Source organism: Gigantopelta aegis, chromosome 6, assembly GCF_016097555.1.
Source record: "Gigantopelta aegis isolate Gae_Host chromosome 6, Gae_host_genome, whole genome shotgun sequence".
Lineage (NCBI taxonomy): Eukaryota > Metazoa > Mollusca > Gastropoda > Neomphalida > Peltospiridae > Gigantopelta > Gigantopelta aegis.
In genome coordinates, this window is record NC_054704.1 from 8,481,539 (window position 1) to 8,505,852 (window position 24,314).

The window sequence follows — 24,314 nt, forward strand, 5'->3', positions numbered from 1 at the left end:
GCAGTAGTTATGTCTTTCTGCTAGTAGGCATTTCAAAAGAATTAACTTAATACGTGCTATTTTAATTAGCTTATTAACAATAGCTTGTAGTATTAAATGCATGTATATGTTTAGCATAGATGTATTGTGAGCAGCAGTTATTTACTGGAAACCATGCGGACTAACGTCTCCGACTTGATGTAACAGGTTAGGTCATGTTTCTAATAGTTCGTAAACATAACCTTGTGGGTGGAGTTAAGTTAATGTACAACTTATTATTGGCGTATGGGATAACACTTTAATAAATATGAACTTGGGTCAGAAGGAATTAGGCCTGCATTTTTAAAGGTAATAATTATTCAGTCCTTGCTTGACACATAAATAAACATTGCTTTACGTCTTACCCTGTCAATACCAGGACAGTATATATTCAACATTATGAGATACGTTATAGGAGAAGCCACGGTGACGTCACATGTTTTGATCACGTGGTACCGCGTGAGCGCTGGTAGGCAAGAAACCAGTTGACAATACTGGCATTAGTAGTAATGAACAATCGAATGTTTTTCCGTCAATTAAATCAGTGTAGACTAGTTTTGATGAATGGTATTTTGTCATGGTAATTTCATACGTTGTTGTTAGATGCACAAGTCACTGTAGTAAGGATTATGAAATTAGTTTCATCAAATACAGTGGAAGCGAAACGTTGAACAGTTAAAGCTGACAACAATCAACTTTTGCCCATCCCACAACGGAGATCGTCATTTTATACAAGGTTTGTTGTATGTTATTCATTCGTAATACTAATACACGTCAGTATTTATTGAAATGAAAATTGAAAAGATAATAAAATAAAAAATAATAATAATATAAAAGCCCCCACCAAACTGACATGGAAACAAAGTTTACCCTGTGAACAGTAGGCCTACCCAGTCAATCGACAAAAAACGTTTTATGTAACTTTTTTGTTTGTATTGACAGATCCATTATAGTGGGTAAAACAAAAATCTGAATATATTTTATATTGTATTATGCCATAAAATATGTAGGTGGCTGGAGTATTTATATTTTTAATTAAATAACAGGGAGCTGTGTGTGTGTACGTGTGTGTGTGTGTGTGCAATCAAGCATATATATATTGTTTCATATGAAAATGGTTGTGAAATATTTCCATTTATTAATTATATTATATGTTAATTATAATGTTTTACTTTTTTTATTGAAGAAGTGATCCACAGGTGTATTTGTAATGTGTAAGTTGATTTTTTAATAATAAAATAAAAGGTATAAACATTTCAGGGTGGGATATCAGGTGTATGAAATCATTTGTTTTGGGATTAAAAATAAATAAATACTAATAATAAAACTGGATATTGATCCACAAGTTGGTGATAGCCATTATATTTGATTAAAAACATAAATTATGTTACATGCATTTATTATATAAGTTATCTGAATTTGTTTGCAGGAAATAAAGAAAGAAAAGGGGAGCTGATTGTATTTATAAGTATTATTGTCATCAGTGACAGATGTCAATATGTCTTCACAAATACATTTATGTGTATTCAAATATTTCAATAATATTCAATATACACAATATAAAACTTTCATACTTATATATCATAGAAATTTACCAATTTTCTTATTTTTTTCCTAGGTATCAGTGATCCCTGTTTATGGACAAAAAGAGAACTGGCAACTCTTGGATGAAAAATGGGCCTTTCACGATGAATTAAGGGCGTTTAAGTTTTAGGGTGAATTAAGGGATGCTAAGGAGAACACTGGTATCAGATTCAGCGATTCTTTTCTACAGTATCTCATGTTTCTGTGCATAAGAGGGATACCAGAACTTTTTTCACTGACTTTCCAAACTACCATGTGCAATATTATTGGGGCTATTCAGTATGTGATGATGACATTGATAACACACTGACTTTCCAAACTACCATATGCAATATTATTGGGGCTATTCAGTATGTGATGATGACATTGATAACACACTGACTTTCCAAACTACCATATGCAATATGATTGGGGCTATTCAGTATGTGATGATGACATTGATAACACTTGGATTTAATCTTTTTTTTACCAGGATCTCGATTTTCTAATAAAAACAGACTTTACAAAATCAATAAAATTATATCGAGAAACAGTAGACAACACATATTTATTATTTTCTTTTTCTATTATCATTATAAACCAATGATCAAATGATATTTGCATTGTGTTAATGTGTGTGTCTTACATTAAAACATTGTATTGTTACCATTTACAGTAATTTGTTGTTTTAACTGGTTTATTAATCAGGTTGAAAGTGATAGCCTTTGAAACTGTGCCTCTTGTCAAAGGTAACTGACACTGTTTTAGATTTGAAAGGAAGGAATCTTTTATTTAAACATGCACTCAAGTCATTTTAATTACGGATATATAGAGTCGGACATGTTTAGGGATCACACAGATAATATTAGGGAGGAAACCTGCTGCTGTCACATAATGGATTACTCTTTCCGATTAACAATAAGGGATCTTTTATATGCATCAGCCCACAGACAGGATAATAAATAGTGTAGCATTTGTTACACCAGTTGTAGAGCACTGGCTGGAATGAGAAATAGCCCTATAGGACCACCAACAGGAATCAATCCTAGATCGACTGCATATTAAACTATGTCCTGGCCTGCATGGGATTAGGTGATTAAAATATTAATGGCAATTTTTATGTATATATATATAAAAAAATAATGCTACAAAATGTTCTGAAGATGGAACCACAAAGGTGAGGGACCAAGTAACTTTGAGATGTATCCGGTTTAAAAGGCTAAGTTCTGTACTAATATTTAAAAAGGGATGCTGTAGCTAGAGGGAGCAATGTATGTGTGGTCATGGAACATGTATGGAAACTAAATTTAGGTTCCTCCATTTTAATACAATGTGTTAATATGTATCCGATATCAGCAAGTTTAAGGAATAAAAAAGGACTTGATAAAATTAATAGTTTTAAAGTTTTTGTAAAGTTTTCTAATAAGATACTTGCTTAAATTTATTGTTGATGAAAAGCCTTACAAATGAACCAGTAGACAAGTCTGATGTGTTATATATATATATAACTACTGTCTATATATTGTCTACTGGTTGTTCATTTGTAACAAATGTTCATATATATATATATATATATATATATATATATGTATGTGTATCTATATGTACATATATATGTATATGTATATATACATATATGCATATATATATATATATATATATACATATATGCATATATATATATATATATATATAAAATATATATATATATATATATATATATATATATATATATATATATATATATATATATATATATGGGTTATTTAAAATTGTTAAAAGAAATAATTTCCTTTAACAAAGTGTAGGCCAATTATTTCTTTTAAACAGTTTTAAATAAAAAATATAGGCCTACTCGTTTTATTTTATTATTTTTATTTGTGTGTGCGCGCGCTCGTTTGTAATGCTTTACTTGAAATATGGACCAGACGCTTTAAAAATACATGGACTAAAAATATTTATTCAGGTGAAAAGAAAAAAGAAAAAAAAGGAAGTTTGCTATAGTTTTGAACTCGGTCAATCGTCAAATTGTATGGGTGGAAAGAGTACATGTAGCTATGTAGAATAGCGTTCCCGTGCTACAAGCGGTAATTTAAGCACGTGTTGGCCATTCTTTGCTATTCACGCTACGCTAGTTCGCTTTGTTACTAATGGCCATTATGATAGACTTCTGCCTACCAGATGCGCGCGCATGCTGATACGTGACGTCACTTCCCTAAACACATGGCTTCTCCTATAGTTTGTTTTGTTTAAGGACTCTACTAGAGCACATTAATTTATTAATCATCGGCTATTGGATGTCAAATATTTGGTAATTTTAACAGTCATCGAGGGGAAACCCGCTATACATTATTCTATTAGTAGCATACCACGACCTTTGATATACTTGTGGTGCACCGGCTGGAACGGGAAATATTTATCTCAACTGACATGGATCGGTCCCAGACCGAGCGCGCCTCAGGCGAGCGCTTTACTACTGGGCTACGTCCTGCCCTTCAAAATCGATCAGATTTAGCCTATAGCTAGTTGCGATGAATAGTAGAATGAAACTTTTACCCCATCCTAGAAACCTAGTTAGTGCATCCATCTCTGCATTAATTGTTTTAAAATGTATTAAAGTGCCAGACACTAGTTTTTAAACACCGAGAAGTAACGGTTGTGGAGTAGTTTTGGTTTGGGTTTTATACGGCATTTCACCGTTTCAATGTCACAAACTCTTGTTTCAGTATGTTTTTACTTTATCCAAATATGTTAAACGTTTAAAGGTTTGCTAAACGCGTGTCCATTTTATAGGTTGAAACTAGGGTCTGCGACTTTAACGACACCAAAGTGAATTAGCCAAAAGTGTCGTTATGGTGTCACTTGAAGTATGTTTGTCACGGGGATCCTATAATACCCGTAACTGAATGAAACACGACTGTCCAAATATCTCTCCTAACTGTATATCTATTAAATCTCTCTGTAACAGGCAGTTATACCCGCTGTGGCTCGTCTAGGTATGATCAGAGATAAGATCTTATATAAAGTATATATAATATAGCACGTTTAGTTCACTAGAAAACACAACAAAACACAATACACTTTGGAATCTGCATTAACCTACGCTGACAAATGTACAGCCGCAGTAGTTAATTAACAACAATAAATAATAACAACCCAGAACTGATCACTTAATTAGTTAATCTCTAGGTGTCTAGTTTACACAATATGCTAATCACTTCACCGTGACACAACACTCACACGTGTGATAATTGAGAAACGCTAACAGGAGAACTTAATTAATAAAGGAATTACAACTCTATTCCTAACTGGTTAATTTTTAATTAACCCTTAACTACTCATTCAGTAACCTTGTAACACAGAATTAATACTGGTACCTATCACAATAAAGACAATAACCTACAGTTTACCTAGGTCCTCTAGGATGACTGGTTAAGCTTTTTATAATTATTTAGGACAGTGAGCCTACAGATTACTGCGTCAGATAACCGGCAGCACCGTCTAAATAATATTGGTATAATACAGTATTAAAATATTTAAAGTCACATCAATCACATCAAGGTTATACACAGAGCAGAAAATATATAATTACCAGTCCGGACGGACAGCGATCCCCTGGAGCCTTCCTTGTGTTTCTCCCCGATCTCTCTAAAACCCTAGCTATTTATTTTAAAAATCCGAATATCGCCTGGGGGTACAAGTCGGTACCTCACGTATCAAGTGAAATTCCACAGCGACCAAGACGGCATATCTTTCTCTGATCGTCAGACTGGCTGTCGCCATTCCGCGAGCAATCCCCTGGTCATAAACAGCACTAGCGGAGTTATTACGTTAACTACTGGCCACATGGCCTCCACACCTGCGGTAGGTGTGTATTAGAAAAGCTCGACGACCGTCGCGCAAAGGTATCACGTAACAAGTTGCCCACCTGGGCTAAGTGCATTTGGAACTGCACACGGCCCTCTAAAACAATTAATATCGCCACAGGCGAAAAGAATTTGGAGCATGTTCCGTCACAATGTTGTAACAAAGTGATACCCGATGTATGTTTCGTGCAGTGCCTGGGCACGTGGCTAATTGGAATAAATTAATGCACGGGGAGGGGGGGGGGAGGGGGGAGGGGGGCAGTTGCCTCCGCCACCCGGTCTCGTACGCTCATCATTCAAGAACACTCAGACATTGTTAACAGAGCACAAAATCTGCACTCACAATAGTTAAAATGTGCGGAGAAACGTCAGTTCATTAGACTAGATAATCTTTTAGATAAATATAACTTTGTTTTAATAATGGTGCATTACATGACAGCATACCTTTCATTTTAAAAACGCTAGGATTAATTCTGTAGTATTGTTTTATATAATTTCAGCTGTTTTCAATATTATAATTTTTACAGTTGAATAAATAATGATATTCATCTCCAATATCAGTATTACAAAGTTTGCATATTTCATTTTCTCCAAGAACGTTAAACCATCTGCCAGTTTCAATTAGTAATCTTAAATTTGACGTACGCAATTTAGTTGTCTAGCATCTATTTTGGTACGAACCGGCCTCGGTGGCGTCGTGGTTAGGCCATCGGTCTACAGACTGGTAGGTACTGGGTTCGGATCCCAGTCGAGGCATGGCATTTTTAATCTAGATACCGACTCCAAACCCCGAGTGAGTGCTCCGCAAGGCTCAATGGGTAGGTGTAAACCATTTGCACCGACCAGTGATCCATAACTGGTTCAACAAAGGCCATGGTTTGTGCTATCCTGCCTGTGGGAAACGCAAATAAAAGTTCACTTGCTGCTAATCGGAAAGAGTAGCCCATGTAGTGGCGACAGCGGGTTTCCTCTCAAAATCTGTGTAGTCCTTAACCATATGTCTGACGCCATATAACCGTAAATAAAATGTGTTGAGTGCGTCGTTAAATAAAACATTTTTCTATTTTGGTACGATAATCTCGACAAATACGTTTCGTAGTAAAATTCAGTTGTAAAATATATAAAACTGACCCCTAGAAGAGTTTGTAATGGCCGAAAACCGCCGTTCTATAAATTGATCGCAGAGGTTTTGTTTCAATTCTTGTAAATACGATTTGGAATAATTTTGATTGGAAAAGATTTCTCATTCCCGTGTTCTCGAAAATAAATCGATTTCTTTTAGTTTTAAGAAACCCAATTTATATAATACTGCTAACTTTATTTTTGTCTAACCATTTTACTACACAATGACATTCAGATGACAGCCCTGCTCCTATATTTCGTGGAGAGGTGTAGCTAAGCGATAGAACGCCTACCTGAAATGCGATGGACAACCGGATCATTCACGTAATGGTTTTACCATCCAAACAAGTGTCCCGTTTAAGTGTACGACAGGTGTATCAAAGAGCGTGGTATGTACGGTCTTGTTTATTGAAAAGAGCATATACATGTACCACTTTTTGGGAGGAATAGCCTTTATGACGGCTGCAGGTTTTTTTACCTAACCCCTCCTCTCCCCACCCCCTCCCTCCCTCCACAAACTGGTACAAGATGGTATACTCCCCTCCCACTCCACAAACTAGTACAAGATGGGATTCATCCCTCCCTAGGTCGGTTATGCTAGTGTCAAACGCTTCTTTATTAACAGTTAAGTTGGTTTTGTTTAACGACATCAAAAAGCACATTGATTTATTAATCATCGGGTATTGATGTCAAACATTTGATAATTCTGACAGACTTAGAGAGGAAACCCGCTAAAGTTTCCCATCACAGACCGGATAGTACATACCACGGTTTTTGATATATCAGTCGTGGTGTACTGGCTGGAACAACAAATAGCCCAATGGGTCCCAGATCGACCGCGCATCAGGCGAGCGCTTTACCATTGGGCAACGTCCCGCCCGTCGATGCCCATTTATGCTGTTGTCAAACTTTTCTTTAATAACACCTTTCTTTAATAACAAGACAAACAAGTTAAACAGGTTTTCCAGGTTTACTGTCCCCAGTACAAACACGCAGTGCACATTCATCTAGGCTGGACAATGCACAGTGCCATGACCACTCCCGAAAATATTGTTCCATCAAGCAACATCCTCACCCCCCCCCCCCCCACCCCCCCAACAAAAACAAAAGTTCACTCTCGAGTAGTTTGGCTATTGCGCATGGACAGCCGAGAACGTCTGGGTGACGAGAGATGAGGAATACGGACATATTTTATTAATGTTCTGTTGGCATCAGCTTCAGCCCTGGTATGGATCTATTATGCAGCACAGCATCCTCTTGTAGTCTCCCGAACACTCGTCCGAGACTGCCTCTGTGAGGGACGTCTCGTATAACTCTAGGTAAGCCTCCTTAATGTCTTGGAGATCGACCTGAAGAGATATTCAATTACAGTCTTGTTAAATTGCATGCCATACGAGAAGGTATCCCCTAGCAAGTGTACTTGAATCGGTTAATCTAAAAAGAAAAAAAAGGTTATGTTTTGATTCAAGTGTCTTAACAATTCAAGCACCTTAGCAACCGATGGGGGCGACATGCACCTGCCCCCCGCCCCCCCCCCCCCCCAGGACGAAAATGTATTTTTTCCTATAAAAAAATAAATATATATGACTTGATACCCACCTCCACACACTCACACACTGCACTAAAACCACAATATGTGCTACAATACGATTTATTTATAACCGTTCAGATATTACAAAAGGTAATTTACCTCACTGCGCGAAACCATTATCCTGATTAGATCGTTGTCGTTCGTACCAATGCCTTTCATGCTTTTCTTGGCCCGTTTCGCAAAATATTTTGGAGTATTCAATGCAGATTCCACTGTAAAAACAATTCAAATTAACATCTGCCTTTATACACATTATAAGCATTTTTTTAAAACACATTATCCACATGAATGTTGTATTTGTAAGAATTCCGCAGGAATAAAAAAAAAAACGTCTCCGGTGCAATGCGATGAACATTCATTACCCTAGGACTTGGTTTGAGAAACGATCCATTTGCGAAACTTGTGGCAAGCTTACGCTGTTTGCTTATGCAGTATGCTTAGGCGGTAGCCCTATGCCGTTTGTTAGATTAGTACAGTTAAAACAATAGTTTATTTGAGCCACGTTCATGCACATATACCCTAAACCACCATCGTCTGGTAATAGAAAAAGCATTCTGGGAGTACTGCTAAAGCAATACATGTCCCCCATCGGGCCCAACACATTTTTGTATCTCCCAAGTTCAAGGGACATTGTCACATGTCATTTTATGTATGCGTTACTTTTGGTGACGGGCATTCTAAATAAGTGAATTTTATTTGTGTGCGTGACTTTTGTTGTGTGGTGTAGTATGTTGCACGGGCAGTGTGTGGATGAGCAGTGGAAGACACGGGATAATGGTGTATTGTATTGGGATGGGCAATTCATGGAAAGCACGTACTAATTGTGTCGGGGAAATGCGTAAATAGAAAGAATTATTAGGTGTTGGGCAGAGTTATTTTTGTTAAGGAGTGTCACGGGGATCCTATAATACCCGTAACTGAATAAAACACGATTATCCAAATATCTCTCCTAACTATATCTAAAATCCTATCTATTTATTAAAAAATCTCAGACAGCGAATATCGCCTGGGGGCACAACGCGGTACCTCACCTATCATGTGATAGTTCCACAACTCCCAGGGACGGTATTTTTTCTTAGATGCTCAGACTTACTGTCGCCAGTTCGCTAGAAATACCCCGGTCGTAAACCGCACTACCGGAGTTATTACGTAACTACTGGCCACATGGCCTCCACACCTGGTCTAAGTGCATTTTGGGCCGCAGCTCTACCACCGTCGCGCGGGGGTATTACGTAACCAAGCTGCACACGGCCCTCTAAAACAATTAACATCGCCACAGGCGAAACGATAAGAGCATGTTCCGTCACAAACAGGAAGGTGCTCTCGTATTTCTCACGGTGTTAAAACGTAAGTTTTGATTCTTATTACTTAGATTGTTGTAAATGACTGAATATTAGATACCGTATTTGTGCAACAATGATCCAATGCATGTACAGTTTATAGTGATATTTGTTTGTAAATAATTTTGTACATGTATATAAAATACGGGATTGTAGAATGCAATACCGTCCCGTCTTGCCATTTCGTGGTACTCACCAATTCGGGGTATTTCCCAAAAACGTCATATCTCGCGACAGTTCATGTGTACTGCGCCACCTAGCGAACGTTTCTTAAGAGAAAGCGTCCCTGGATACCGGAGAACAAAATGTTCAAGATTGCATCAATTAATGTAAGCATTATTAAACTACATTGTCAAACAAGTAAAATACATTGTTCTTACCAAAATGCATTTTATACCATTGAGCAAAATAAAGTACCGAAGTTAGTACAAGACCTGTAACATGAAAATGTATGCATCGTCTGCTCCACCTTGTTATTGTAAATTATAATCACGTGACATATATGACGTGGCTTTCGCCAATTTTTGAAACTATGGAATCGCATAAGGGCTATCTCTTATATCTGATTCCTTGTGTTTTTTTAGGATTTCACGTCACGTCATAAAAAGCGCTATCGATCATATAGCCCTACTCAACTTAAAAATGCATATGCAGATGTCACTGAAAAGGGAACTTCTGTATATAAGGCTGCCAGGATGTATTCCGTTCCTGAACAAACACTCAGAGACAGAATATGCGGGATTATTTCCCCAGACACGACAAGGTCCGGACCTGGTCCAATGTTTTCCTTGGAAGAAGAAAACAAACTGGCAGAACATTTGAAGTTGATGGCGTCTGTTGGCTATGGCTACACAAGAGCGCAGGTTTTAAATCTTGGAACCGACTATGCCACCCATTTAAACAAACGGCCACACGATTGCAACTCTTTCTCTACAGTGGTTTTATGGGTTCATGGGAAGATGGCCAGAATTAAAGTTGAGACGACCCAAATCCTTGTCAGAGCTTCGAGCCTACGCTACTTCAGAGGAAAGCATAACGAAATACTTTGATGAACTGAAGACAATTCTTGAAAAGTATGACCTCAAATCATCTCCTGAAAACATATATAACGTGGACGAGAAGGGAATTAGTATGACTCACGCACCTCCGTATGTTGTAGGATCTACAGACGAGGTTCCAATTGAAATAACGCCAGAAAGATCATCCACAGTCACTATGATAGGGTGTGGCAATGCACTGGGTCAACAAATCCCACCATATTTCATTTTTCCTGGGGCTCGAATGCGCCAAGAACTATTAGAAGGAGCCACCATTGGTACGAATGGCACTGTTAGTAAGTCAGGATGGTCCAATTCAGACATATTTCAAACATGGCTTGTAGATCATTTTGCGAAGTACGCAAAAGTTGGTGGAGATAAGAAGACATTATTGTTGTATGATGGTCACAGATCCCATATTTCACCTTATTTGGTTGACTTTGCAGTGCGGAATGGAATCATCCTGTTTGTTCTACCACCTCATACAAGCCATATCCTTCAGCCGATGGATGTGGGTTGTTTTGGACCGTTTTCTAAAGTTTTCATTGATGAATCTCGAAAATGGCAACGTTCTCATTCTGGAACTCTCACCCGCTACAATGTCTGCTCTATTGCATGTCGAGCTTACGACATCTCGCTGACTCCCAGGAATCTTCAGAGTGCTTTCAGGAAGAGTGGGATTTATCCATTTAACCCAACAGCAATTGATTCATCTCTGTTGAAACCTGTTCAGTATGCCAAAAAGAGAAGAGCTGAACAATCTACAGAAACTGCGAGTAACAATGCCGATATTTCTCAACCACAAGACAGAAACACTGTTAACAATTTCTTTTCAAGTCACCTGCCAGTTGTACACCACGATAAACCCAATCAGTCTAAACCCAGGCGTTCAGTTCACAAGGTTGTTGGTGGAAAACCAATTACAGAGCCAGATGTATCATCCCAACTGTATGAATATGTCTCTTCCTCTAAAAAACCCAAAGTTGTTTCTTCAAGAAAAACAAAAGCTGTAGCACCAATCAAAAAATCTAATTCACCGCAGCCAGGGCCCTCAGGAGTTGATAACGGGCTGATATCAAGTGACAACTTCTCGGAATCGGAAACTGAAGATGACGAAAAGTGTTGTGTTTGTGGGCTTTTTCAACCAGTTGAATTAAAAAGATGCACTTCACTGGTATTTACTATGTGGGGACAGTGCATGTTCCAAAACTGTAATCACTGGGTTCATTTAAAATACTGCTGTGATGTACGATGTCTACGACGACATGACGTGTTTTTCTGCCCGTGTCATGGCTTGCCATGCAAGCAGGAAGAATAAACATACATGTATCTTTGAGCAGGTGTGAAGAAACCAGACCTGTAAATATGTTACATTTACGTTGGACGTTTGTGTGTTTGGATACATGTTAAATATAAGTTATATTATAACAATGACTAACATATTTTGTGCTTCGATTCTTTACGGAAATTCCCACTTGGTTGCCATCACTGGCCTGCCATAGATTGACTGAATGACGTATACCCCGAATTGATAGGTACGTCATTATGCAGACGGGTTTTCCAGAGGCCTCGACGGTGATCATGTGTCGGCAATTTCCATCGGGGATGAATTGATTTTATGTAGCAAAGTATAGTAGGGTAAGTGAATTTTAACTTAGTGAAAAAATATTAGCTGTATGTTTCCTTTGTTTATAATAGTAACCAATTCTTCGTTAATGCCACGAAAACTCGGTACGCGTGGGTACATGCAATGCATTTTATATTGTTACAGCGGGTGTTCCCAGGTGTAGAATCCTGAGGTTGGGGTGGAGACTAAACTGATGTGAGTGGACTCATATGGTTGGATTCCCGAGGTTGGATTCCTGCGACTGGATTAGAGGTTGGATTCCAGAGGTTGGATACGAACAACCATGTTTTTGGTATTAAATATATAATATTTCATTTTTGTTGAGTTATCTTTTCCATAATCTTTGGTACGTGACAGACAATTATGTGAAAAATAGGTATAAAAAAACACATTAAAAATTAAATTTGGTCTAACAGTACACGATAAAGCTATATACAAAATTACATCTCAACATCTTCAGATATTAAAATTAATTTTCCGGACTTTGTTTTTGCTATCTCCTAAATCAAAGGCCATAACTGTAGAAAATGGGTAAATTCCACTAACGATACATGATAAAGCTATACACCATTTCAGCTCAATATCTAAGACATGGTAAGTGAGGGAAAACAACGCATCTGGAAAACAACGCATCTGGAAAACTATGTGGGACAGGCGGACGGGCGGACCGATGAAACCTATAGTCCCCCTCCGCAGGGGACCAAATAAAGACTTTACGAAGCATTCTTCAACTTGACTCGTGTATTGAAGCCACATAAGTTTATTTCAGAAATACTATTTTTTAATGAGTATAATCATTTGCGATTACAGGAATGAGGTTTTAATTTAATATATTCCGGTTATGTTGTTTGGGGATACCTGTGCCATCTTGTCACTTTTTGACGCACCCGTGTCCACACCGCAGTTGCATTAATGGAAGCCTAGCTTAAGTAACCGGTTATACTAGTGTCAGACTACCAACTGCCAGCACAAAGTTGGCCAATTCTGTTCTCACGACTGTCCAGTTGCTAGTCTGAGCGCTTTTACAACTCGATTTTTGTCGTGTATGACCGATTACTTATTTGTGCGCACCTATAAGTTGGGAGTTGGAAAGATTTCAAGGCAACAGTCGAGTTGGCCAACTTCGGCGTACAGTTGACAGTCAGACAGTCTATATTTTAACTATTTGACTTTTTGTTTTCGCATCGCTTTTAAGTTTGCTGTACACGTGAAATCGTAGCTTGATACCTATACCTCGCCTTTTTACTTCGTTACGGGAGTCATTAACGAGTGGTTCATATAAATTGTAACATTGTACGTAGCCATTGAAAAGAAGCATAAACGTCACATGCAATGCGAAATTGACAGGTATTTTTGATGACTGTTTTAAAGTTGACCTTTTGGTGAACCCCTGACCACAAATTTGTCCTATACACTTTTCCCAATCCAACATGCCACCTACAGAGTTTGGACTACAGAGTGGTAACTACTTACAAATGGATAGGTATCCCTCCTGTAAACTGCCACTACATTCATCTTTAACCGACTCCACCATCGGTTTGCCCGTCAGCTCCTCGTACTTGGCGATCGTTGCCAGCAGGTGAGGTAGACTCCTCAGACACAGCACGGCGTTCAGTTCGGCCTCGTCCGTTCCCCATCGCCCTTCTCCGGCCTAGAGAAAAACGGTTTTTTAAAAAACGTTTATGAAGAGTATTGCCGATTGACGTGTTTTATTATACGTACTTATGTTCAAAATCACTGTCTTGAATATATATTTTACTTGCTTAGGTAATGTTCAGGACAGATTAATGGCTTAAAAATGAAAACCTGCTTCCAACATGTTTATCCAGCAGTTTTATTAATTTTAAGTTCAAACACGCGGTTCCATCAATCTTATCAACCATTTGACTTGCTTACATCCACTGAAGATTCAAGCACGACTGTCTTGAGCATATTTTCGAGATTGGACGTGTACACGTGGTACTCGGTGCGCACACAGCTATTTGAGCTGGCTGCCTAGGGAAATCAGGCGCGTGTGTATATTTTTAAATACTTTTCTTGGCGAGCATGACTAACCCCACCCCAACCCCCAAATACTTCGCTCGTCGGAGTCTAGCACCTACTCCATGCAAAATTTCCTGCAAAAGCCTCGTACATGTTAAGTGGACCTGGCTCCTACCAGTCGAAATTAAAATATTTACCCAAATGATTACCAAATAGATAATGCTTCAGCTCTGTTCATGGATATCCACAAACTAAAGCGTGTGTGTGTGTGTGTGTGGGGGGGGGGGGGGGGGGGGGGGGGGGGGGGGGGGGGGGGGGGGGGGGGGGGGGGGGGGGGGGAGAAAAAAAGAAAGAAAACGAGCCAAACGTTGTTCAGATTTACCGATTACCTCGTAAAACCTGACTGCGTCTTGCTCAGCCTTTTCTTGGTCCACTTCCTCGCTGGAGTCTCTGCCACTGGTGCACAAGGACACCATCAGCCGACGGAAGTAGCCACTTGTGTCGCCCGTCAAGTCGTCCTCCAGGTTGGAGTCATACTCTAAATGAATAGTGAATGATTATCCTCCAGGTTTGATTCATACTTTAAATGTTTAGATCTGGACTGTAGGGTGGCCAATCGACCACTGGGACATTGTCTCAACGTCCTCAATCAAAACAAACACTCGCAACGTGCAACCTTGCATTATCCTGCTGCAACGTGCAACCTTGCATTATCCTGCTGCAACGTGAGGTTACGCGCATAGATAAGTGGAAGGACATTGAGGCCTGGTGACCTGATCCCGATATCTTATGGCTGTAAGATTGCCCTGGGTGAGCACGAGAGGTGTTTTCATGCCATCAGAAGTAACACCCCCCCCCCCCACCCAAAAAAAAAAGAAAGAAAAAGAAGCCATAATAGACCCTCCCCCAAATCTGTCGTTTTCCTTAATGCACGCGACTGAATATCTCTCACCTCGATGTCGATAGACACATAGTCGTCCATCTGACATGTAAAGCGAGAACCGAGACTCGTCAGTGAATAACACACGTCTCCAGTGCGCCAAGTGAAACCGATTTGGTGCATGTGCACGCAAACATTGCAATCGACGTTGACGTCGCCTGGATGCAAGTTGTGAACCAACGTAGGGACGTCGTGGCCTTATGTTGAACTCCCGCAACCGATTCCTAACCGTTCGTGGACACACTGAGCGACCATGACTCGCCGTCTCCGTAGCCGTCTGAAATCGGTTACGGAGGTGTGTGATACCTTGCCTTTTATCTTGACGTGGCAACGTAACGCAACGCGCGGACGTCCGCTCCTAGGACGGTCGGCTAATCTTCCTGTGACTGACGCCCAACTATCCCAAATTGCTGGGCGACGCGACGTTGCAATTGCCCCTGCATAATTAGAGCAATAGCCTTACATTCGCGGTATGCGAGTGCGAATAATTTTTACATTATCATATACCACTAGAGTTTCGAGCATGTCCGTCCCAGCGCCCGTCTCTGGATAGCCAGTGACTTGCTCCGGGACAGAAAAAATTAAGGGGACAATTTTGAAATTTACATCCAAAAATTAAATAGTGGGCCTTTAAAATTTTGATGCGCATCTTAATTAATATAATTAATAAAAGAAATAAATCTACTCATTAAATTTGGTCGCTAGATTAAGATTGGGCGGTCAAAAAGAAATTAGATAGTTTAACGGGGGGGGGGGGGGGGGGGGGAGTGTGAATGGCCGAATATTTATATAATTTGGAGCATTAAGAAAAAGAAGAGGATCGGACTATTTAATAATATAAAAAAAGCGGTAATTTCGAATTTTGAACGAAGGTCTAAAAGTCCGATCTATATGTCCACGCGAGTGGCCTCGTTAAGGCCGTTAGGGGTGAGGTTGGCGACTACGGCGAGCCGATGTCCGAGTTGGAAGTCGGCGATGGGATGAGTTGCTTCTTACATAGCAGATCTCTGATGACCACGCGGTAACCGGCGCCGCAGATCGTCTTGACGATCCTGTGGATTGTTGAACTGTCCATCTTGTAGAGGAGGATCGCTTGTCGGTAGGTCTGCTGGCGCCGGTGCGTCACGATGAGTCCCGTCGCCGAGCTCTGGAGCCGAATGTTGTGGAGCTCGAAGTGGCTCCCGTCTGGCAGCGGTCTCCAGTCCTGGTTGCAAAACCGGCCTCTCGGCTTCGCCGTATCGGTCGTGTCGCCCTGAACGTAGTCCCGGTACTGAGCCGTAAGTTTCCCCAAGGCCAGTTGCCAGGTATCTACGTCCTCCTCCAAGGGTGTCGTCTGTCGAACAGGCTGGCTTGCAGGAGATGTTGCTTTCCTTTTGACGGCCGCCGTCGCCTCAACAACACACACATTAAGTTGTCAAACTTGTGCCCAATTCTTTTGTTCTTTGTACAATAAAATATGTTTGCAATCAATTCCAAAGCTTGCCATAAGTCCCCCCATAGCCGTCTCTCAGTGGAACGTGTTGAAATGAAATGTACACTCGATGTGTACTGTTCAAGTCCATAGCACGTGACAATGGCCCGGATGCACGTTTCTTACAGTACAATGAGATAAGTCATGTGTCAAATGTTACTACATTTGTTATGTGGATAAGAAAAAAGTTATATTACCAAAACTGAACTAGTATATTATGCACTTTTCCACAAACAGGAAATTACATACCTTTGACCAGTTGTGGTGCACTGATTGCAACGAAAAAAATATCAAATCAGTTGAATTGATGTACCGAGGCGCAGCCTTTTAAGGATCCGTGGGGCCTGTAGCACAAAACAGCGGGTCCCCCTTCCCAGAATATATATTTTGCAACCTCGGGGAGTGGAGAAACATTACCTGGGGAAAATAAATGTACACATCACCACGGGGCCCCCTGAAGCGCGGGGACCGTAGCACGTGCTATAGGTGCTACTTCGATAAACCGGCTCTGCACCAAGGTGGTTCGATCCTGCGTCTCAATCACTCAACTGACTGAGCTAAATCCCGCACCTAGTAGTTACATAACGCAAAATCGGACGATTTTATTCCCTTCCCTAAGCACTTTGAAAACAATTCATTCCATAATATCCAGTCAACCCTCTTAAGAACTGCAATTTTGGTTTCCTTGTTCCGACAGTTGCAGTATCCATGATATGCAAACGTTTTGCCCCTGTGCGCAAGAACTGTCGGTTATTGTCACGTAGAAACATGTTAAATCCTCATCCTAATAACAGAACTGTCCACTGTAGAGCTACAAGGAAGAGAAGACTAGTGTAAAACGTTACGAATAGAACTGTACCTTCTTTGTATCTTTTCTTGATTTCTTCAATCTCATCGTTACTTCTGGTACACATTATTTCTATTAATGTTTTTTCGTCTGTTCCAGCACCCTAAAAACATCAAAATCCCAATACAACTGGAAATAGTAAATTGGGCAATTTTAAGCATTCAAATTATTGGGTGTCAAAAGGTGAACCTCATATGTTTGCGCTTTATTAATCGTTTTGAATGGTACATGGAGGTGAAGACTGAATCAACGATTTTGCAAAATGAATTGTACACCTTATTGCATTAGGAAGACATTCTACACCTTGGCAAATTGAAAATGTGTACGCTACCATTAAGTGTAGTCATATCAATATTTCTCGAGTGTTCACAAATACCGTCTGCATGGTCGTTTTACAATTATATATGGAATCTTTATAAATAGTTGTGAAAATACTCCCGTCGCCCCAAATACCTTCCAAGTGAATCGCCCCAAATACCTTCCAAGTGTACTAAAGTAGTGTCGGAAATAAAAATAAAACTGATGTTCGTCAATTATGTCTTTCATATTAAACTGACAGGTAAATATTTTATAAATATCTATTTAATGATACTCTGCCTAATTTAGCATTTACTTATTTGGGCTCTCATTAATGTAGAAGGTGGTGTTTACTCTTGAAATTAAAAGATGTCAGAAATTAAAAGATGTCAGTAAAACAGGTGATTTGTGCACTTTATTGGAACAGACTAACAAATTTTAATCGATATGTGTCAATGTCATTGCTGTTGCAATATGTGAGGGACTGTCTGATGACGGTTTACCCCTATCCCTCTCCAAAACAAAATATTTGTAGACCTTTCTGAGTAACTTTTGAACAAAACTGTCCAGAATCATTAGATCTATTATACCCGTATTAAAGGTGCTATGTATTAAAGAGGCTATCTCCAAGTTGCATGATGACAGATATTGCAAATAAAAAAAAATTAAATTAAATTTTGCATTAACATTTAAAGACTACACCTTAAACTGTATGCCCATAAATGATTCTAACAAAATAATTTCATCTACTAGTAGAAAATACATTTTATTGGAGAATCTTTATCACAAACAGATGCTCACATATAACTATGATATAGCACCTTTAAGTGGTTGCAAGATTAAAATTATATTCACTAAATATGCTTATCATAATTAATAATTTCTGCTGAAATTCAAAATACTCAGTTAACTTGCTGCTTTAAATTAAAAGTATGTTTAAGGGTAAATGAAACTGACATGTCGATCAAAATGCGTTATAGTCTGTTCCAATACAGTACACAAATCACCTGTTTACTGACATCTTTCTTTTAATTTCAAGAGTAAACACCACCTTGTACATCAATGAGAGCCACCAAAAGTAAATGCTAAATTAGGTAGAGTATCATTAAACAGATATTTACAAAATATTTACTTGTCACTTTTAATATGAAAGAAATAATCGACGAAAATCAGTTTTATTCTATTTCCGACACTACTTTAGTAATATTAGACTCACTGAAATTGCCTTGTGCAGCTGCTTGGCATCGTAAAGCCGGGGTGGATCCAACATTGCCAGACACACGTCCTCAAAATCTCCACTCAACTCAGATTTCAAATCGTCAATCAATTTCTGCGAACCGAAGAAAAGATAAAAATTACACATCTTTATCAAATTAACATGTGCAAGATGTAACCATCGTGGTAACCATCGTGAAAAGGCATCCAAATAAACTAAAGTGTAAGCTGGATAAATCACAAATGATATTTACATATTCACTTGTTTATAGCTAAATCGATTTTCAAACAGATTTTCAAACAGATTTCAGATCAGAATTCAAAGAGGGGAAATACGTCTTAAGCGGAGCCGATTACATAACTTTACGTTTTAATTCTCGAGTGAGTGGAGTACCTCAAATGATGACTAGGAATTTTAAATGGTTTATCATTACACAGCAACCGTTTCCGTCAAAAATACAATCATGAACATCCACCTTCCATTCTTGCAAGGCGTCAACTTTGTTAGTTATTTAACTATCTGTTGTACTATTTTGAATATGAACAGTGATGTTTTCAGTGATTTTTAAATCGTTTTACTCTTCCATTATTTTAATCTTATTAAGATTTCTACAAAGTTGGATCAAGAAAGACTCATCTGTTCACACGAACTATAAACAATATGGATACAATCCGCGACCAAGAAGCGCACCTTGCCGTAAGCTTGCTTGTAGATCTCTGCTATTTCTTGCCTCTGAGCATTGCTGTGGTCAGCCAAAATGACGATTATCTGCTTCTCGTTGGTACCTGAATGCAAACACGTATTTGATTTTAATAAGTCCAAATATAACTTAAGCTAAATTCATTAAAACAATCATCCAATAGCAAAATGCATTTTTGGCAAGACTTCCGAACATCCAAATATGATCTGAAATTCCAAATATTGTAGCATTTAAAAATATACTGACACACAATGAAAACGCAAAAACAACTTTTTATTGCAAATAACGACAAACTATTAATGAATTGATGGATAATGTAATAGGACATTAATGACTGGTATTCATTTAACACATTCACATGGAAACATGGCCAGTTATCATCTAATCGAGTTGCATTTGTAATCGAAAACTTCAAACCCCCCCCCCCCCCCCCCCCCCCCCCCCCAATATCAAGGCCAGTATCTGGTGTGTCTACCATTGGCCCGTGAGCATGCGTGAAGACGGGGAAAGGATTGGCACAAACATCTCAAATAAGCCACAGGAATTTTCCTCCACTCCTCCTGCAACGCCTGTGCAAGCTCAGCGACGTTACACGGTGGTGGCTGGCGGTGAAGTACACGACGTCCTAACTCATCCCACGTGTTCAGTTGGGTTCAAATCCGGTGAAACGGCGGACCAGTTCATAACGGTGATACCGGCTTGTTGCAGGAATGCCTAGGTAATTCTTGCAATATGTGGACGGGCATTGCCTTATTGAAACAGAAGGGGACCTTCTGGTCTTCGGTGTCGGCGCAAAAGTGGCTGAAGAACTGGTCTTAGAATAACGTCAACATAACGCTGGGCTGTAAGGGCATCGTGGACAATGATGAAATCACTCCTGAAATCAGTTGATTGCCCCCCCCCCCCTCCATACAATCAGACAACCGCCGCCATACCGATCACATTATATGTACATGTGTATATGTGTATATGTGTATATATATATATATGTGTATGTGTGTGTGTATATATGTGTGTGTATATATATATATATATATATATATATATATATATATGTGTATATGTGTGTGTGTATATATATATATATATATATATATATATATATATATATATATATGTATATATATATATTGAACAAAAAAAGAAACTTCCGATTTGTACATATAGTATTTGTTGTGTTAAAGAATTCATTGTGTAATGAAATTATATAGGTAGTATTAGCCTTGAGCTGTATTATCAGGATTCATGAATTTTATCGATTATTTTTGCACTGTTAATCGTCGACAACGTGAAATTCAATTTGCACGTGCATGCATGGTTGACATGTCGCGTGTAGTATTCGGTCAATTTGTTTTACTTGTCTTACTGACATTGTTGTCAAGTGAACAAAAACGCTTCAAAACTTGTAAAAAAGAAATTAACTTTTTTTTTACATTGTAGCATTTTTAGTATGCCAAGAATACCCAATAATTTACGCGAACGGGCAATTGGCATGCTTGATGCTGGCATGTCGACAGAAGACGTTGCAAGGCATGTTGGGAGTTCTAATCGAGCGATACGAAAATCTTCCGTAAGATTTCGAACAACAGGAAGCACCAACGACTTGCCACGTCGTGGACGTCCACGTTTACAACGCGTGGTCAAGGCCGCCATATCATGAACACGCATTTGCGCAATCGATTCCAAACTGCCACTGCTACTGCTGCTAACACACCTGGGCTTCATAATAACCGAATCAGTGGGCAAACTGTTCATAATCGTCTGCGGGAGAACGGTTTACATGCATGACGTCCTTACGTCGGATGCGTTTTAACGCAACGTCATCGTCTAAATTGGGCACGTGTACACACTCGTTGGATACGGCGACGCTGGAATACCGTTCTTTTTTCGGATGAATCCAGATTTTCGTTACTTGGTGATAGCAGGGTGTGCGTCTACCGTAGGAGAAATATACGCTATGCTGACTGTTGTGTTCTTGAACGAGATCGTTTCGGGGGTGGGGGTTGTGTCATGGTCTGGGCAGCCATTGCCCATGCTTATCGTTCACCACTAGTCGTCATTGATGGCAATTTAAATGCTCAACGTTACCGCGATGACATTCTCGCTCATCACGTCATTCCTCTGTTCCATAACAACGCCAACATCTCGATTTTTCAGCATGATAATGCCACCTCTCATACAGCTAAAGACACTAAATTTTCTTAGGACAAATAACATTGATTTCATTGATGACTGGCCCGCTAAAAGTCCTGATCTCAACCCCATCGAGTATGTCTGGGATAGTCTGGACAGACGATTGAGGCGTCGTCCCAACCCACCCGCTAACGTCAACGAACTTGGTCAAGCGCTCATTTAGCAATTTGGTAAATGTGCTTATATAAAAGAACTCGTGACCTGCACAATTAAATCAGACACTGGATGCGATTGAGGTATCATTTGTCAGCATTTATAACGGGATATTTTCAATACATAATGAAATGTGTGACTTACGTCGTTAAATGGCGCTTGAGGGTCCATAGATGAAGTTTTGACAGTGTTGGGGAAAACCTGCTACTTGTTTCCATAAGCAGCAAGGATCTCTTATAGACAAGTTCCCTTATTTGTCCCCACCTAACATTTTAAAAATATTTGTTATGGTGAGTATTGTTAAAAGAGTTAAGAGTTACAATACCTTTCAAAAGCTTTTGTTCTATATTAAAAAAATAAAAAAATAATATATATATATATATAATATAATATAATATAATATATATATATTATATATATAATATATATATTATATATATATAATATATATATATATATATATATAATAAATATATAATATATATATAATATTATATATAATATAATATATATAATATATATATAAAATATATAATATATATATATATATATATATATAATATATATATATATATATATATATATTTATATTATATATATATATATATATATATATATATTTACCCATTCCCTTCATAGAGTCGCGGAGACACTCGGCAGTCTTTTCCGCCTCGAAATCTTCCACACCACGGATAGTTCCCTTGCAAGAAAAAATTAATGAATAACAATAAGATGTTTTCAAATCGTGTAACGTTTATTGCCTAAACATGTTTTCGTTTTGCTAGCATACAGTTTTGGCCAATAATTGCATTCATTCCAAATATATTATTCGAGGTTACGCTACGCGCCGTAACCCCCGCACCTCCCTACCTCCCTACCTCCCTACCTCCCTCCCTCCCTCCCTTCTTTATGTGGTCATGGTTTCTGGCGTGGTGCGGGTGCGGTAAAATGGACTTCTATAAAATCACTTATTGACGATAATAGAAATGAGTTGTGTTTGTGGCACCAAAAAAACATGCACGTGGAAAACGACCCTTAAGAATGTAATCCTCTTTGCATGCGATGGTACAACAACTTAAAGGCACAGTGACCCAAGTATTAAAATTATTCGTAAATCACAACTAACGTGACCTAAAATGGTGTTCTTTAATAATATATGTCATAATATTCAAGTATATTTACAGAACTAGTTTGCAGAAAGAATAAAAGACGGTTAAATGTCCGTTTAAACTCGGTGGCGTCGTGGATAAACCATTGGACACCAGGCTGGTAGGTACAGGGTTCGCAGCCCGGGACCGACTCCCATCCAGAGCGAGTTTTAACGGCTCGATAGATAGAGAGATCGATGCAAAGCCACTAAACCCTCTTCTCTATCACTAACCACTAAAAATTAACAACTAACCCACTGTCCTGGACAGACGGCCTAGATAGCCGAGGTATGTGTCCAAGACAGCGTGCTTGAACCTTAATTGAAAATAAGCATGAAAGAAATGAAATGAACATTTAAACAGGTGGTAGGACTTTCCTTTGGCACTGTCATGTATAAAGAACATTATAAAATTTTAATACTTATCATTAATAGTTAGGGTTAGGGTTAGGGTTAGTGACAGTGCCAAAGGAAAGTCCTTCCAAAACGTGTAATATTTAAAAAAAAATACTTACAGGCATGTTGTGGAGAGGTGCGTCTGGCAATGAGTGATAACTAAACTGGTTATGAAGTGAAACGTGACAAATCACGTGTGAGATCACGTGGCAACTTGCTTCACCCGTGCACTTCGTTTCTTGTACATCTCAAATGTTGCTTTCTTTAAGGGTTTTTTTTCTTCTCCCTTTCTTTCTTTCCTTTTTCTCTTTCTGTCTTTCTTTTTGTAAGTAACAACATATAGAGAGCCTATTGCATTTTCAGTGATAAAACCAGCAAAGTGCAAATGTCAGTAAAAATAAAACACACCCAGTGGAAAAACAAAAAACAACTGTGCACTCCACTCTTAATTTACAAAACGTAAGTCATTTTATTAACAGGAACAATCCTAATTGTGGTCATTAAAGTTTATTTTGTTTAACGACACCACTAGAGCACATTGATTTATTAATCATCGAATATTGGATGTCAAACATTTGGTAATTTTGACATATATCCTTAGCAAGAAAACCCGCTACATTTTCCCATTAGTAGCAAGGGATCTTTTATATGCACCATCCCACAGACAGGATAACACATACCACGGTCTTTGATATACCAGTCGTGGTAGACTGCCTGGAACGAGAAATAGCCCAATGGGCCCACCGACGAGGATCGATCCCAGACCGACCGCGTATCAAGCGAGTGCTTTACCACTGGGTTACGTCC

The 24,314-nt window shown here is 38.9% G+C and overlaps 2 protein-coding genes across 3 annotated transcripts; one reads left to right on the forward strand and one right to left on the reverse strand.

Moving 5' to 3' along the window:
* The first annotated feature begins 193 nt into the window (after nt 1-193).
* On the forward strand, nt 194-12,442 carry LOC121376496. Of its 2 annotated transcripts, none has more exons than XR_005958459.1 (2): nt 194-327; nt 12,309-12,440. XR_005958459.1 is itself a non-coding variant. In XM_041504380.1 (2 exons), exon 1 carries the CDS (start codon nt 10,452-10,454, stop codon nt 11,853-11,855), a length of 1,404 nt encoding a protein of 467 aa, XP_041360314.1. In that variant the 5' UTR covers nt 9,882-10,451; the 3' UTR covers nt 11,856-12,175; nt 12,309-12,442. The 2 variants fall into 2 exon arrangements, 1 of the variants encoding a protein (XP_041360314.1); XM_041504380.1 differs by lacking the exon at nt 194-327 and adding an exon at nt 9,882-12,175 and having other exon boundaries at nt 12,309-12,442.
* Nucleotides 7,526-23,702, reverse strand: LOC121376498 (annexin A7-like). The gene is made up of 9 exons (XM_041504381.1): nt 23,627-23,702; nt 22,589-22,664; nt 19,609-19,703; nt 18,919-19,032; nt 17,418-17,508; nt 14,537-14,685; nt 13,638-13,815; nt 8,260-8,372; nt 7,526-7,918 (listed from the first exon to the last, which is right to left on the reverse strand). Exons 1-9 carry the CDS (start codon nt 23,630-23,632, stop codon nt 7,787-7,789), a joined length of 954 nt encoding a protein of 317 aa, XP_041360315.1. The 5' UTR covers nt 23,633-23,702; the 3' UTR covers nt 7,526-7,786.
* Between the last annotated feature and the right edge of the window lie 612 nt (nt 23,703-24,314).

Coding starts and splice junctions, on each gene's coding strand:
- LOC121376496 (XM_041504380.1), top strand. CDS start 10,452: ATGGGAAGATGGCCAGAATTAAAGTTGAGACGACCCAAATCCTTGTCA.
- LOC121376498 (XM_041504381.1), bottom strand. Junction 19,033..19,608: donor ACAAGCAAGCTTACGGCAAG/GTGCGCTTCTTG, acceptor TTCGGTTCGCAG/AAATTGATTGACGATTTGAA. Junction 7,919..8,259: donor TAATGGTTTCGCGCAGTGAG/GTAAATTACCTT, acceptor ATATCTCTTCAG/GTCGATCTCCAAGACATTAA.